General features: G+C 39.8%; 1 protein-coding gene across 2 annotated transcripts in view; it reads left to right on the top strand.

The window, feature by feature from the left end:
* The window catches only part of LOC124591738, a 97,110-nt gene extending 87,872 nt beyond the window's left edge, over nt 1-9,238 (top strand). For both annotated transcript variants that reach the window (XM_047131766.1, XM_047131765.1), the window contains 2 exons: nt 2,737-2,845; nt 8,636-9,238. In XM_047131766.1, the coding sequence (XP_046987722.1) occupies nt 2,737-2,845; nt 8,636-8,813 (287 nt within the window). In that variant the 3' untranslated portion in view covers nt 8,814-9,238. The remainder of the gene's footprint in view (nt 1-2,736; nt 2,846-8,635) is intronic.
* The last annotated feature ends 5,346 nt before the right edge of the window (nt 9,239-14,584 follow it).

Below are 14,584 nucleotides of genomic sequence, written 5' to 3'. Positions count from 1 at the left end.
GGTTTATGAAATTCCAATGCACTTGGAGTATTCTGATCTCCAGTTTCTTTTATGACATAATGTAAGATCTGTTTATGCTATGCATGTACGAATATACATAACTTTTCATTTGAAGATGGCTAAGCCGGCAAATTTGGTCAGTACTATCGAATAAAATGTTTCGTTTCAAATGTATTGATAGCTTTAGCAGATTTTTACAAATCTACCTTCCGTGAAATACAATGTTTTTTGATCACAAGACATCTTTCAACACTTGCGTGGTGCTTCATCTAGGCATTATGCCTTAAATTTACAGAAAGCAATTCTTTGGTAAATTGTAGACTGGCAGCGCACTGTGTTTTATCATTGTAACTCGCCTCAAGGCTTTATATTTACTCCTGGAGAAGAATATAAACTGCCAGTTGTACAGTTTCAGCCCGCATCTCGTGGTCGTGCGGTAGCGTTCTCGCTTCCCACGCCCGGGTTCCCGGGTTCGATTCCCGGCGGGGTCAGGGATTTTCTCTGCCTTGTGATGGCTGGGTGTTGTGTGCTGTCCTTAGGTTAGTTAGGTTTAAGTAGTTCTAAGTTCTAGGGGACTGATGACCATAGATGTTAAGTCCCATAGTGCTCAGAGCCATTTGAACCATTTTGTACAGTTTCAAGGCTTCACAGATAACCTTGTTAATTTTTCATACTATTTGAAAAAGTCATAAAATTCTTATCATCCTTGGGTCTGGTGTATACAAACAACTAACTGTCCCACCCCCCTCACAAAATTTGTATTCCTTCTTATTAGCTTTTTGCACTGCTGTGTGGATGTAAACACAAATGGAGACACCACATAATAGTATTGCAGAGTAAAAATTAAAAAAAAAAGTATGTTTAAGTCGCCAAATAACAGAATAAGATATGATAAACAATTGTCCTAAGTACAATAACTCCGTATATCCTCTCCAAACAACATGCTGCAGTGCTGCACATGGCCACATTGTGCCCCACTAAGTACTAAATCCCAAACAGAAATGCGACAAAAAGCGTATGTCAGATCAAACATTGAGCGTGGGCTTCCTACGTCATCATTACTGTGCATGTGCCGTAACACCCATTTTTTTGGTGCTCTCTGTTAACTGTTCAAACAAATCTATTTCTAACAGTTTGCGGGAAGTTATTGCGCATGGTGATTTGAGAAGTGTTACTTTGAAAGTAAATTTCCTTTTATGTAAGATGAATTATATTGTGTGTGAGGATGTGCTATGAATTTCTTAAATTAAGGAGTGTTAGAACCCCATTCAGAGCTTGACACTTTGAGGACCAGCAACTTAGAAAATTTTGGGCCCAGAAGACCAACCATTTATGTCATTATTTAAAAATTTACTGTCACATTTGTGTTTGATATATCTTAAAGGGTAACACATGCAAAAAGGACTAATATTATATTTAGAAGCTTAGCTCTGCATGTAGCTATCCTATATGCTTATTAATTTAAACAGTTAACTTTTACAATTTGTGTTTGCACTACTTAACAATTATGTTGCCATTGGCTGCCTACATCTCATATCCCATGCTCTGAATATCTGCTATTGTTGGTTAGCAAAATCACATGACATGAGCTGTGATTGGCTGGCAAAAGCGCATAGCAATGTAGACTTCAGTGCTTCGGAAGCTAATGTGCTGTATTTGGTGGTATTTGTATTTATACTTTTGGAATAAGAAAATATGTAGTATACATGTGCTGCGCTTCAAAGCTCTTTTCAAAACACGTTGATTTTCATTATGTTTCATTTCCTAAAATGGCGATAAGTTCTATGCTGGTGTATAAAACCTCTACCATTCAAATGATTGATAAGTTTTACTGCTCTGAGGGAAAATATGCGGCCCCTTAACACAGAAAAAAATATATTTTCAAAATAAATAAATAAAATTTCACCCTGGAAAAAGTCTTTTCACCTGGGGAGAATGGGTATTTTTAACTGGGAAGTCCAGGAACTTTCGTTTCTTGTCCGCGTATATACCCTGTCTAGTCACCCCCCCCCTCCCCACCCCTTACCTCCCCTTCACCTCCTCCTCATATCCTAACGCGTCACCTGCATCACTGTGTGCCACAGGTAACTTCCACTGCCTGTGCCTGGGTGGGCTTACTGGTACCACATTTGTTATCTGTTCCTTTGCTGTATCTCCCTAGTAGCCACTGGAATCTTTTCACTCCACGCATCCCCTCTAATCCCCAACTACTTGATTCCCTCACTCACTCTATGTGACATAACCCTTCACCTCTGTCACGCTGCATTTCAAAAACAATGTAATCAGCTCAGACAACGTAGCCGTATGCATGCTTTGTGTGTGTGTGTGTGTGTGTGTGTGTGTGTGTGTGTGTGTGTGTGTTTGGGTTTGGGTTTGGGGGCACGCGCACTGTTGTGTGTGTGCACGCATGCGTGCATGTGTTCTTTGTTTTGTTTGATTTGGTGTGGTTCAGTTTTTGTTAACTTTGAAAAAAGATCATCGTCTAAAAGGTCAACAACTTCTTCATTTATGTTTACATGCCTATCGATCACTCAGTGCCCCATGTATGTGGTGGGTGGTTATCTGAAATCCTTCCATTATTTGTATTCCACTTAGAACTTTCCAGTATTATATCATTATTTCCCGAATTATTGCTATTTTTGTTTCTATTCTCTTGCTTATGGAAATCATTGTCCTTCTTCTTATGTGATAAACATTCCTGTCTGCCAAATTTATAAAAGATCTTATGTTTTGCAGTAACAAAACAACCTCAGCTCTCAGTCATCATAGTGCCTGTGTCATGCAGTTTGGTAGCCGTAATAATAATTGTTTTTGGAATAGCGTACTACATTCAGAGTCAGAACAGGTACGTAAAGTTTTAATTGTGTGAACTATTTGATTTGTACATTCACACTAAATTTAGCTCGAAAATTTGTGTTCTAGAATTAATAAATTTAATTGTGTATGAATAAGCAAGAGGGTAAGAAGGATCTTCTTGGGGATATAACAACAACCACAATATGTAAGAAATGATGTCAATGAAGTTGTTCCAGAAATTTTATCAAGTGAACTAGACATTCACAGTAATTTCCATGTAGACTAGATAGAAAAACTCAAGAGATCTTTTGAAAGGACAAACAAGTGGAATTAGCGCATTGGGGTAATTATAAGTGCAATGCCATATTTTAATGACTGTTTAAGCGTTCCAAAGTGACTTATATCTCCATGAAGTGAGAGGTGGTAATGGAGGACTGGGTGCCATAAATCAGTTCAGAATTCTAGCATTGAAAACTATTTGGTGGGTGTAACCACAGAAGAAAGAAAAAACGAAGTTTTGTGGATCTGCATACCAATAGCAACTCCAGAGATAATTACACTGAATGACATTCTCATCTCTCATGTGTGGAGCTGATTAATATTTCTGCATCATTGTTTGCAGAACATTTAGATCTTTTATTTTATTTGTTCATTTCTCTAGAAGTATTTAAAGGAACACATCTCTGCAGTTTGTATATTTGCAACACTTCCAAAATTGTGGTGCAGAACAGATTACAAATTGAATCCCCAGGTGGAGAGGGTGGGGTAGGGGGGGGGGGTGTTGTCCTGGGTAAATATTTATTCTAATTTAAGTTGATAAGTCTAGCTTGATACATTTTCTGTTAAAGAAAGTGAGTATATAACTACCACAGTGAGAGGTTTTTTTTTTTTTTTTTTTTTTTTTTTTTTTTTTTTTTTTTTTTTTTTTTTTTTTTTTTTTTCCAAGTAAGCAAACGTCCCTGCAAAAAAGAGCATTATGGTAAGAACTATGTGGTTCTGGACTACATTATCAAAGGAAGTGCAGAATTTTATTTGTTAAGTATTTAGCCAGCTCCAGACATCAATAACTGCACATCTTTTTGTGTTTTGAACTGCTATAATCACTTGTACAAGAAAAATAAAAACAGTAATAAAAATAAGTATAAGACTTTAAGGGTAAGTGGCTCTCTCATTTTAGATTTATGGAGAGTTATTTACACAGTTCACAGTGAGGCAACATGAAGGATATGAGGGTGATCGAGTGGTGGAAACGTAAATTTTTGATATGGGTTTCTTCATCAAATTGAAATCAATTGATGATCTTCTTATAATAATATATTGATGGTTACATATAACAATAAGCATTTATTATATGCATGTATACAGGAATGTATATTGAGCAGATAATAGACACACACAAACTCCCAGCTTAAGAGGTTTTTCAGTACCAAAGTTTTCAACAAACTTCATTAGATTGGTACAGTAGTACACACACTTGTTCTGAATATGTGTATGAAAACGATGTGAATGAAATTTGGGCCATTCTATAGTTTCCATAGTCCTGGGAGAGGCACATAAACAATGTTACCCAATATCAGCATTCCATATTGAACAGTATTGCAGAAATAACTTGTGTGATAATTAATCATCAGTAGGTGCAGTGACTTCACTTTGTCAATGAAGCTCAACTATAGCAGTTTTGTTGATGAGTAATTGCTGGTCATTGGTTGATTCCTTTTGTATTGTTACCTGATGAAGTTGCTATTGTAACAGTGCACAAACACAATAACAAAATTCCCAGCAACCAACTTTTAATTCACTTCTACGTGAAGGAAAATACTTAAGACACTGAATGGCGTAATAGTCAGTACAATACACAAAATCAGGGAGTATATTAAGGCACACTCTACCAGTGAAGTATTGAATAGTCACACAAATATTAGAGTGGCCAGTGCACTGGCTTATATATGGCTGTTTTGCACAGAACTGCGCTTGCTGCGCCGTCTTTGCTGATGTGAGGAAGCCTGTTTAGGCTGTATAGTGCTACAAAATTCCTTCCCCCTTTGGGAAAACTGATCACTGTGGAGATGTCCACGTCTTCATTAGAAGTGGGTGCTGCGCCGTCACAGGAAAATACGGTCTGAGATGGCATGGGCAAGGACAGAGAGAGAGAGAGAGAGAGAGAGAGAGAGAGAGAGAGAGAGAGAGAAAATTCCATTTGGTGATGAAGGTGGTAGTGGAGACAAAGGAGGCAGCAGGGCGTGCAGAGATGGAGGCAGACCAGTACTAATTACTGCACCCAGCAGAGGCACCATCCAGAATGAAGACGTTGCAGGAGACAATGGGGTATGGACCACCCTGTGGGGACGGCAGGGTCTACAGCGTGTGGTTAGTCAAAGTGGGTGGAGCTGGTCATAGTGTCGTGACACCAAACCATCGGAGGAGAGCATGACATGAAGGCAGCGGCCTTGGCAGTGATTGACAAATGCTAGCATCCACTTAGGGCACCAGCTAAACTCGTGGTCCCAGACAGCAGATCGCAGATAGAACTCATGCGAGGAGGATGCCAGTGAGTGAGTGGCTGGGCATTGGCCAGAGCAGGTGAAACAGTGTACACAGTTGGCGGCCGCAAAGCAGCTCCACTGGGCTATGGTCACCAGCTGGAGTAAATCTGTATGAGCTTGAAAACCTATCAAGTGCTACCTTGGGAGAAGATTGCGTGATGTATTTTTTCATTGGTTTGAAAGTACGGACTATCTCCTCTGCCTCACCATTGGACTGAGGATGACATGCAGGGGGCTGAATGCTATTTTTTGTATAAAAATTTTCAAAACCTTGAGACCCAAATTGTGACCCGTAGTCCACCACAAACATACACAGTAATCCTCCCAAGGAACAAATCTTTGCAAGGACTGTGACCGTAGCTGCTGTGGATGCGAGCAGGCAGTGAACAACATAAGGCAGTTCCAAGGATGCATCAACTACAAAAATCCAAAAGGGATTTAAGAAGGGACCCACAGATTCAGCGTAAATACCCTCGTGGGGGCCATGGGAAAAGAGAGGCTCATGGTGCATCTAGACGGGTGGTGCACTGTGTGAAGGCCGATGCAATACACTGGATCTCATTGTCAATACATGGCCAAAACATGTGGCAGTGGGCCAACAATTTTGTATGAGGAACACCCCAATGGCCAAGTGGAGGAGGAGGCACGTGACGAGCCGCCACAATGCAGATGGGATCACAACCCTGGGCGCCGACTCTTGAATAGCCAACAATAACACACCAAGACCTGAGAGGTGGGGGCAGAGAGCATAATAATTGTGCAAGGGATTTGATGCTTGGCCATGTGTTTTATGTGGTCAGCTGTGGTGGAAAAATTGAACAATCTGACGTAAGATAGGATCAGCGGCAACAGCCGCCGAAATGTGAGAACTGGTAATGGAAAAACTATCTATGATATTTTGGGCTTCTACATCTAAACAACTCGTCCTGATCAAATGCTGGATCGGGACCAGTTGGCAACCAAGAAAGAGCATCTTCATAAGTGTGGTGTGCCATGGGGTGGAAGTGGATCTCACAATTATAGCGCAACAAAAACAAAGCCCAGCATAGCAGGCAATGGGATGCTTTTGTCTGGAAGAGATACCAAAGGACTGAAAAGAGAAACCAGAGGTTTGTGATTAGTAATCAAATGAAATTTAAAACCATATGACATTTTTTAGGGTGTACATAATAACAAGAGCTTCTTTTTCAATCTGTGAGTAGCACTGTTGCTCCTGATCGGGATTTTGGAAGTATAAGCAATAGGGGGTTTGGGTGCGTCTGCATAGTTGTGCGCACGAACATCCCCAGGGCCATACTGGGAGGCATCTGTGACCAAAACAAGATGTTGGCCTGGTTGGAAGTAACCAAGCAAGGTTCAAAGTGTAATTTTGACTTCAACAGGGTAAAAGCAATCTCGCAGGTGGGTGACCAGTGAAAAGGCTGGTGTTCAGGGGAAGGATCCAGATGGCACTGGTTGTGAAGCAGTTGTTGAAGTGAAGCACATTGTGTCGGGCAGCATGCTCAATGATGTTGTGGTCCAGCTGTTTCTTGGCCACAGTCATGTGGACAGGCAGCTCGTCATGGCACAGTGGTTGGTGGATCACGTGGCTGCTTTCACAAGTTGCTCTCCCTGTGATGGGATAGGAAATGCCTGTGACAGAACTGGGGTAGGTGGTAGTGGGAGGGTATAAGGATCTATTGCAGGGATGTGAGCCATGGGGTAAGGGATTGGGAGCAGGGGCGTGATAGGTACAGATAAGGATACTGCATAGGTTGGCTGACCAGCAGAATACCACTGTAGGATGGATATTCCACATTTCAGGACATGACAAAATGTAATCAAAACACTGTCAGAGAATGTGATTCAGCTGCTCCAAATCTGGGTAGTACTCTAGTGACCTCCAGACCTTCTCCAGGAACAGATCTCCTGCGCCTTGCCTCCCCAGTCAGCTATGATCCCCCACATATCCCCAGTCTGGTCACATATGGACATTCTGCTCGTGACTAAGTACCACCCATGCCTCTAGCAACTGAATCATATTCGCTGGATCAGGTTTAGACTCTCTCTCATCATGCCCTGAAATAAGATATGTCCTCCTCGCCTTGTCCCACAGTGGTATTTCACCACCCACCCAACATGTGAAACATCCTTGTTTGTACCTGTTACACTTGTACTCCCCTTTCCCCATGGCGCATATCCCCGCACTAGATCCGGATGCAAGGCACAATCCATATATCCTCCCTCTACCACCTACTCCAGTCCTGTCACAGGCATCTCCTATCTCGTGAAAACAGAACCACTTGTGAAAACTGCCATTGCCACTGCACCAGTGTAGTCCTTTCCCCTTCTGTATTTCCATCGTCTCCCATTTGCTTTCCCCAGTTCGTACCCCACTATGCTTCCCCCTACCTGCCACACACCTCCTCTGCACCCTCATTATCCAACCCAGCAAAAACCGTTGTTCGACTCAGATTCAGTTGGGCATTGGCACCCAAAGAAACAGAGTAGTCGTGTATGTTTTTAGTTTTGTCTGTATCTGATGAAGGTCTTAGTCTGATACCTGAATAATATCTAGCAGGCTTTTTCATTGAGTCTGTTGGCCACTCAGTGCCATCTGTATGCAGTGAGTAGCAGTCTATCTTTACTCATCGCTGTAATGCTATTGAAGTGTATTTCTTATATAGATGAGGTGTCAACAGTAAAATGAACTGGGGACTCACTCGCTCATTTAGTTGACGAGGAACCAGGAGTGGTACGCATTTTATGAGTTTATGCTTGTCTGAGTTCTGACATAAGGTGCTTCAGAGTCTCTGGTTTATCCACCTTTTGATTACTTATCAACCAACCACACATACCTGTTGCAGTACTCCTATTTTGGTTTTTCTCTGTTGGGCAATGTATCTGTTTTGTTGTTGGTTGTAATGGCTGATCTAGTGCGTAATGTACATTTGTATATTTGTGTATTTTAATTTTCACTTCCTTAACTAAACTCAGTTTGATGTGTTTGGTAACAGCACTGAAGACCCCTACGTTGAACACTTTATTATCCAAGTGCATATTGCAATTCTGTCTTTTGTATTCAATGATTATATAATGCAGGTCCTTCTGAACATCTCTCCATTTGTGTTTGGTACATACTCTTACACTGAGTCTGCAGTTCATAATGGACTCTTCAGTACTCAAGAATGCAGAACAAATAAAATTCAGCTTTTCTTTCCTTAAATACTTTTATTTTTAACTTTTTATCAGGTTGAGTTAAGGGTCTGATTGTGGAAGAAGTGAAATAAAATTGGTATAATTCTATCTACTTTCAGATATACAATAGAAGTAGCTGATTTTGATTTTGGACAAGCAAGTGATATGGAATACAGGACATTCACTGAACGGCTGCAGCAAGGAATCAGTAATGCATTCACTCGATCAACTGAATATTCTACACCCTCACAGCAAACTATGGGATCTTCAAGCAATAAATATTCCAATATGAATTAACTTTTACCTCATGAAAGATGATGATGAAGACTGATAATTAAGTAAGGTATGAAACCTGTGAAAATTTTTAGACTGACAGTGGTGGTTGTAAATTTAAGTACACTGGATTATTACTACACACACAAGTGATTGTGTGCTGAAGGAATAATCTTCCTCTGTGTGAATACTGAAAACCAAAGTGTTTACTGTGTGTCATGTGAGTCATTGGATTTATGTAGGAAAATATGGCAGGGCTTATGTGGCTTATGTTTCCTTGACTGTGTTGTAATAATATTTTTAATGAACTACTGTTAAGATTTGTAACGAAAAGTTCTATTAGTGACCTAATTTAGAAAAAGAACTCAGAATATGTGGCGTTGATTAGGCTGTGCTGTGTATATAATGTGTTATACAGTATTACCACCAAAATAAAAACATGTTATGTAGTTGTTGGTTTACTTACTATCCCTGAACCTCCTTGATTGGTAGGAAATGTATTAATGTGTGCAGTAAATGTTTTTGAAATTCCTATTTTTATGATATAATATTTCTCACTGTTATTTTCTAACTAAATATCTGTAATAAGTTCCATTTACCAAGTAGGCATGTAGTAAAGGATGGTTACCAGTTGAGCATCCAGACAAAACTCAGCTTACTAGTAATTTTCCTTTTCTTTAAGCGTGCCTGTTATTCAGTACCACCTCTGCTTCATGATTATCCTCATATAGATGTTTATATTTCACCTCGAATTCTCCATTGTCATATTTATAAACATTAACTAAATAAGACACTTAATAATCAAACAACAGAAAATCCAGGATGACATATAACAACAGTATGAAAAGGGTAGCTGCTACTCACAGTATAGCGGAGATCCTGATTCGCAGATGGGCACAACAAAAGACTGTCAGAAAGTGAGCGTTCGGCCAACTAGGCCTTTGTCAGAAATAGACATCTCACGCGCACACACACAACTCACAGCCACATGACCACTGTCTCGGGCTGTTGAGACCAGACAGGCCTCAGCTGGCAGAGACTGTGGTCATATGTGTATAAGTTGTGTTTGTGTGAGTGTAAGACACTTAATTGCAATAAAAATAAAATTAATCCTTTTCTTCTGCCCTTAGGATAGGGCCAGGAAGAGCCTACATCAACTAAATATGACACCACCTCAGGTTCTGAGAGCTCAGTATTTGTCATTGATACTTAATTAATGAAAAAACATAATTAGAGGTAATTATTTTACTTTCATTAGTAAGGAAGTCATTTGTCATAAAAAGGGCACAAAATTGTTGAAATGTGTAGCTTCCACAGCCAGTGTCAATCTCATTAAAACCCCTCTCGATGTATAGCTACATAATATCAGACGTGCAAAAATACTAAAATAACTGATGTTTTGACACCAGTTATACCTGTGCTGTTTGTTTAGCCAGTCACGGCAGTGTCCGGTAAGTTTTCTGCCCCGCAACCACACTGTCTGTTATTCCAGGATTGCTGGCATCCAGAAAGTTGAGACCTTGTCGCTGTCCTGTTGATGTTGTTTTGCTGCTTCAGGATTTCAGTGTGCTCTCTTATTTTATGTGTGCACATCTGTGATTCCTGTAAGTACCTGGATTTCCTGGAACTGCTGCCCCAGCTGAACATAGTATCTGTGCTCTGCTGTGAGTGTGTTGACAGGCCTCCTCCCTAGTGTAGGCAGCACCGCGCTCTAAAATATGTCTCGTATATACCTTCAGTGGTCTCCATGAAATTCTGGGTCCTGCAACCATTCTGGATAATTGGTTTGATGCATCCTTGATGAAGCATATTGTCTGTTTGACCACTGGTGCTCTTTATGTAATGTAAGTGCAACAAATTGTCCATAAAAACATCAATGTGCAAAGCGTATAACACTTTCCATTGTCACACCATAACTAAAGATCTTATCAAAATCGAAGAAAATTCTGGTCCTCTGTAAAATTACGAAGCAGGTTGAAGGCTCATAACTAGTCGTTGTTGACCAATCTGGATTGACAGTAGGAGAGGGAAAAATGTAAACTGAGGTCTTTAATTTTCTGTTTAAGAAATCATTTATGCAGGAGAATTGTAAAGACACGCCATCATTTGACTATCCCAGAGTCTCCTATGTAGAGGGTGACTATCCCAGAGTCTCCTATGTAGAGGGTGACTATCCCAGAGTCTCCTAGATAGAGGGCATCCTTGGCGTAGAGAAGCAACTGAAAGAGTTGAAGGCAAATACGTCACCATGGCTGGATGGAATTCCAATTTGGTTTTACAGCATTTGGCATTGGCCCCTTACTTAGTTCACATTTATCACTAGTTTCCCACCCAGTGCAAAGTCCCGAGTGACTGGAAGGAAGCGCAGGTGTCAAAGGTGTATAAGAAGGGTAAAAGAATGTACCCATGAAAGTACAGACTAATATCATTAACACTGGTTTGCTGCAGAATTCTTGAACATATTCTAAGCTCTAATGTAGTAAAATTTCCTTGAGACATATAAGCTTCTGTCCACAAATCAGATTGGATTTAGAAAGCATCACTGGCATGAGAATCAACTTGCCCTTTTCTCACATGATATCCCATGCACCATGAATGAAGGACGACAGTCAGCTTCCATATTTCTAGATTGCTGGAAAGTGTTCAACACAATTCCCCACTGCAGACTGTTACAAAGACCCGACCACACAGAATAGGTTCCCAGTCACGTGAGTGGTGCAAAAACTTCCAGCGTGATGTCGTGGATGGCAAGTATTCGTCAAAGCCAAGGGTATCATCAAGAGTGCCCCAAGAAAGTATGATAAGACCTCTCGTGTTGTCTATATGAAGAAGAAGTTCCATACTCAGGGAATTACAATGCGGGAAACAGATGTAGGAAACCTGCTCTGCCTGCCACTCACTGCTCATGGCAAGGTCATAGTAGAGGTGGTTTATCTTTGCCTTCCTCCGACCTGTTATGAAGTGTCAAGTCTGTAGGACTGTGATGAGTAGTGTTATGGGTGAAAAGGAGAGGGTGAAACCCAGTACGAGCACTTAGCTTACTCCTCTTGAAAAGCACCAAAGAGTCACCAAGCTTCAATTCTCCATCCCATGGATGGATCACCATCAACCGTGTCACATGCTGTCGCTTCATGAGACACTGTGAAGAAGTTTGGAATTTGATCCATGACAGTGACCCAAAGACTGGTGGTCACAAAAATTACGTCACCTCCTCTACTTTCCTTGCTGGCCAAATACTGGAGGTGAAAATTTCATCCACCAGCGGGATTCAAACTGGCTTACCTTCAAGTTGAATACCCTGACACAGTTGTGCATTGGTGACCTCTGCTATGGTGGTGGGTGTATACATAAATGATCTGACAAACAGGGTAAGCAGTAATCTGTGACTTTTTCTTGACAATGCTGCACTACATGGGAAAGTATCATCATCAAGTGAATGTAGGAGGATCCAGGTTGACTTAACAGAATTTATATTTAGTGTTATGAATGGCAGCATGCTCTGGATGTCAAAAAATGTAAGTTAATGCAGATCAGTAGGGAAAACAATCCTGTAATATTTGAATACAGCATTGGTGGCATGCTGGTTGGCTCTGTTACATTGGTTTAGTATCTAGGTGTGACACTGCAAAGCAATATGAAATGGAACAAGCACATAAGAATGGTTGCAGGGGAGATAAATGGTTTAGATAAGTTTATTGGTAGAGTTTTAGAACAGTGTAGCTCACCTATAGAACACTGGTGTGACCCAGAGTATTACAGAGATGCTTTGTGAACTCGAATCAGAATCTTTGAAGGGGTTGCGATGGTGCCGTCACAAAACACTATTGAGGCAGTTTAGAGAAACGGTATTTGCGGTTGTGTACAGAACTGTTCAACTATCACCAGTGTACATTTTGTTTAAAGACCATTACGATGAAATAAGAGAAATTAAGGCTCTACAGAAGCATACAGATAGTTGTTTTTCTATCGTTCCATCGTGGAACAGAAAAGGGAATGATTAGTAGCGGTACCAGGTATCTCTGAGATGCACCAAATGGTGGCTTCCGCAGTGTATAAGTAGGTGTAGATGTAGGTAGCAGAGCACCTTTGGGATTGTGGTCAGTGTATAAGGTTGCAGGAAGTGCTTTTAGAGATTTTATGAGATGATATGACCCAGAAGGAATTGGGTACAAAGTGATTTGTTCATCAAAACAGGGTACAGTAATTTATAAAGTTGGGCAGTACAGCCAACTCTGAATCAATAAAGTCCTAAATCTATAATCACTAATAAAGAGTACTCCCACACTCAAAGGTGTTACATATTTGTGAATTAATTTGTCCTGTCTGAGCTGAGACTTGCTCGAGGCAGGTTGAACCCGAAATTCTTCTTCTTTTTTTTTTTTTTTTGTTTTTTTTGTTTTTACACTAATGATTGTCTGGTTGAGATCGGTACATTATTGCAGATCACATTCATGCATCTGTTGAGCTGAGGTATGTAATGTCACAGTGATTCATGGTAGTAATGTTGGCAGAATGTCTGGACTGTTTCTTCTGTCCAAGACTATAAGACATCTCTTCAAACACTCACTGCATTTGTCCTAACGTTTTGGAGACACATTTAGGTGGAGATTGGGACAATTGAGCAAATGAACTGTGTCAAAAAATGATTATATATGGTGCATAAAATGGGCCTAAAGTGGCTCTATTTCCCCATTAATTTCAAATTTCAGCACACAGTGAACTTAATAAAAGTTTAAGTCTTAAGACTGAATAGAGTGCCCATATACAGTGTATTCACCAGTGTAACATTGTGCAAATCCTGAGCACTGAAGCTCAAAATAACTCAGTTCATTAAACCATAGTATAAATACAAGATCAGAGTGTAGCTACCTCATGAAAAATTACAATGTTATCACTAGCATTCACTGAAAAAAAGTAAAAGTTCTTGTAATAACACTTGAGAAAACTGACAGTTTGAAAACCCCCGAAATATTTTAAAGAGTCCAAAAAGCACTTCAACACTAAAAAGTTTACAAGTGCTGAGAAAATATGCATGTAAAACTACATTAATTTGAAATGCACAGCCAAATAGCTGTCCCGACACAGATCGTGCCTTGGTCATGGTGCCAAGATGAAGGTCTTATTTACAGCAGTGTGCTGGGCTTTTTCTAATGATAAGTTGTTAAACTCAAACTGTACATAAGTACAATTTTCCAAATTCTATACTCTTATGGCTAGAACAGAACAAGTTACATGCACAATTGCATACTCCCAAGCTGATTAAAATTTGTTGCAGGTGTTTGTAAAATAAATGGTTTGTTCATAATTAACAAAAAACTAAATCATGGTTGCACAATTTAATTACATAATTTACAATGTCTATAATTCATAATTTATAATAAAAGTGGCATGTCATCCATATGTAAAATGAACTGCTTTTCCTGCTGGTGTAATCCGTTTTGCAGTAGATTCAATAAAATTTGAATTGTGGCCGAATTTGATTGAGAACGTATAAATTGGCTGGAATCAACCTAATAAATAACAAAAAAATGTAAATTATAAATACTGTTATCAGTGGGTCCAGAAGACCACATACACATGCTGCATTGCTGTTTTGTGTACCTATCGTATATCTTGAATTAACTCAGTTTTGTACTTTATCAACATTTAATTAATTGTGATTTCTTAATTAATTATTAAACTGCAGACAAAAATGTGTGTATGTATAGATGTGTCTTGATGAGTTCCTTAAGCTAAGACTTTGACCACTGTTGTACCTTTTTTTATTAAACTGTTATTAATTTATAATAATTTAT

This window comes from Schistocerca americana, chromosome 2 (assembly GCF_021461395.2).
Source record: "Schistocerca americana isolate TAMUIC-IGC-003095 chromosome 2, iqSchAmer2.1, whole genome shotgun sequence".
NCBI lineage: Eukaryota > Metazoa > Arthropoda > Insecta > Orthoptera > Acrididae > Schistocerca > Schistocerca americana.
Note: the sequence above shows the minus strand (reverse complement) of the source record. Positions and strands in the feature narration are given on the sequence as shown.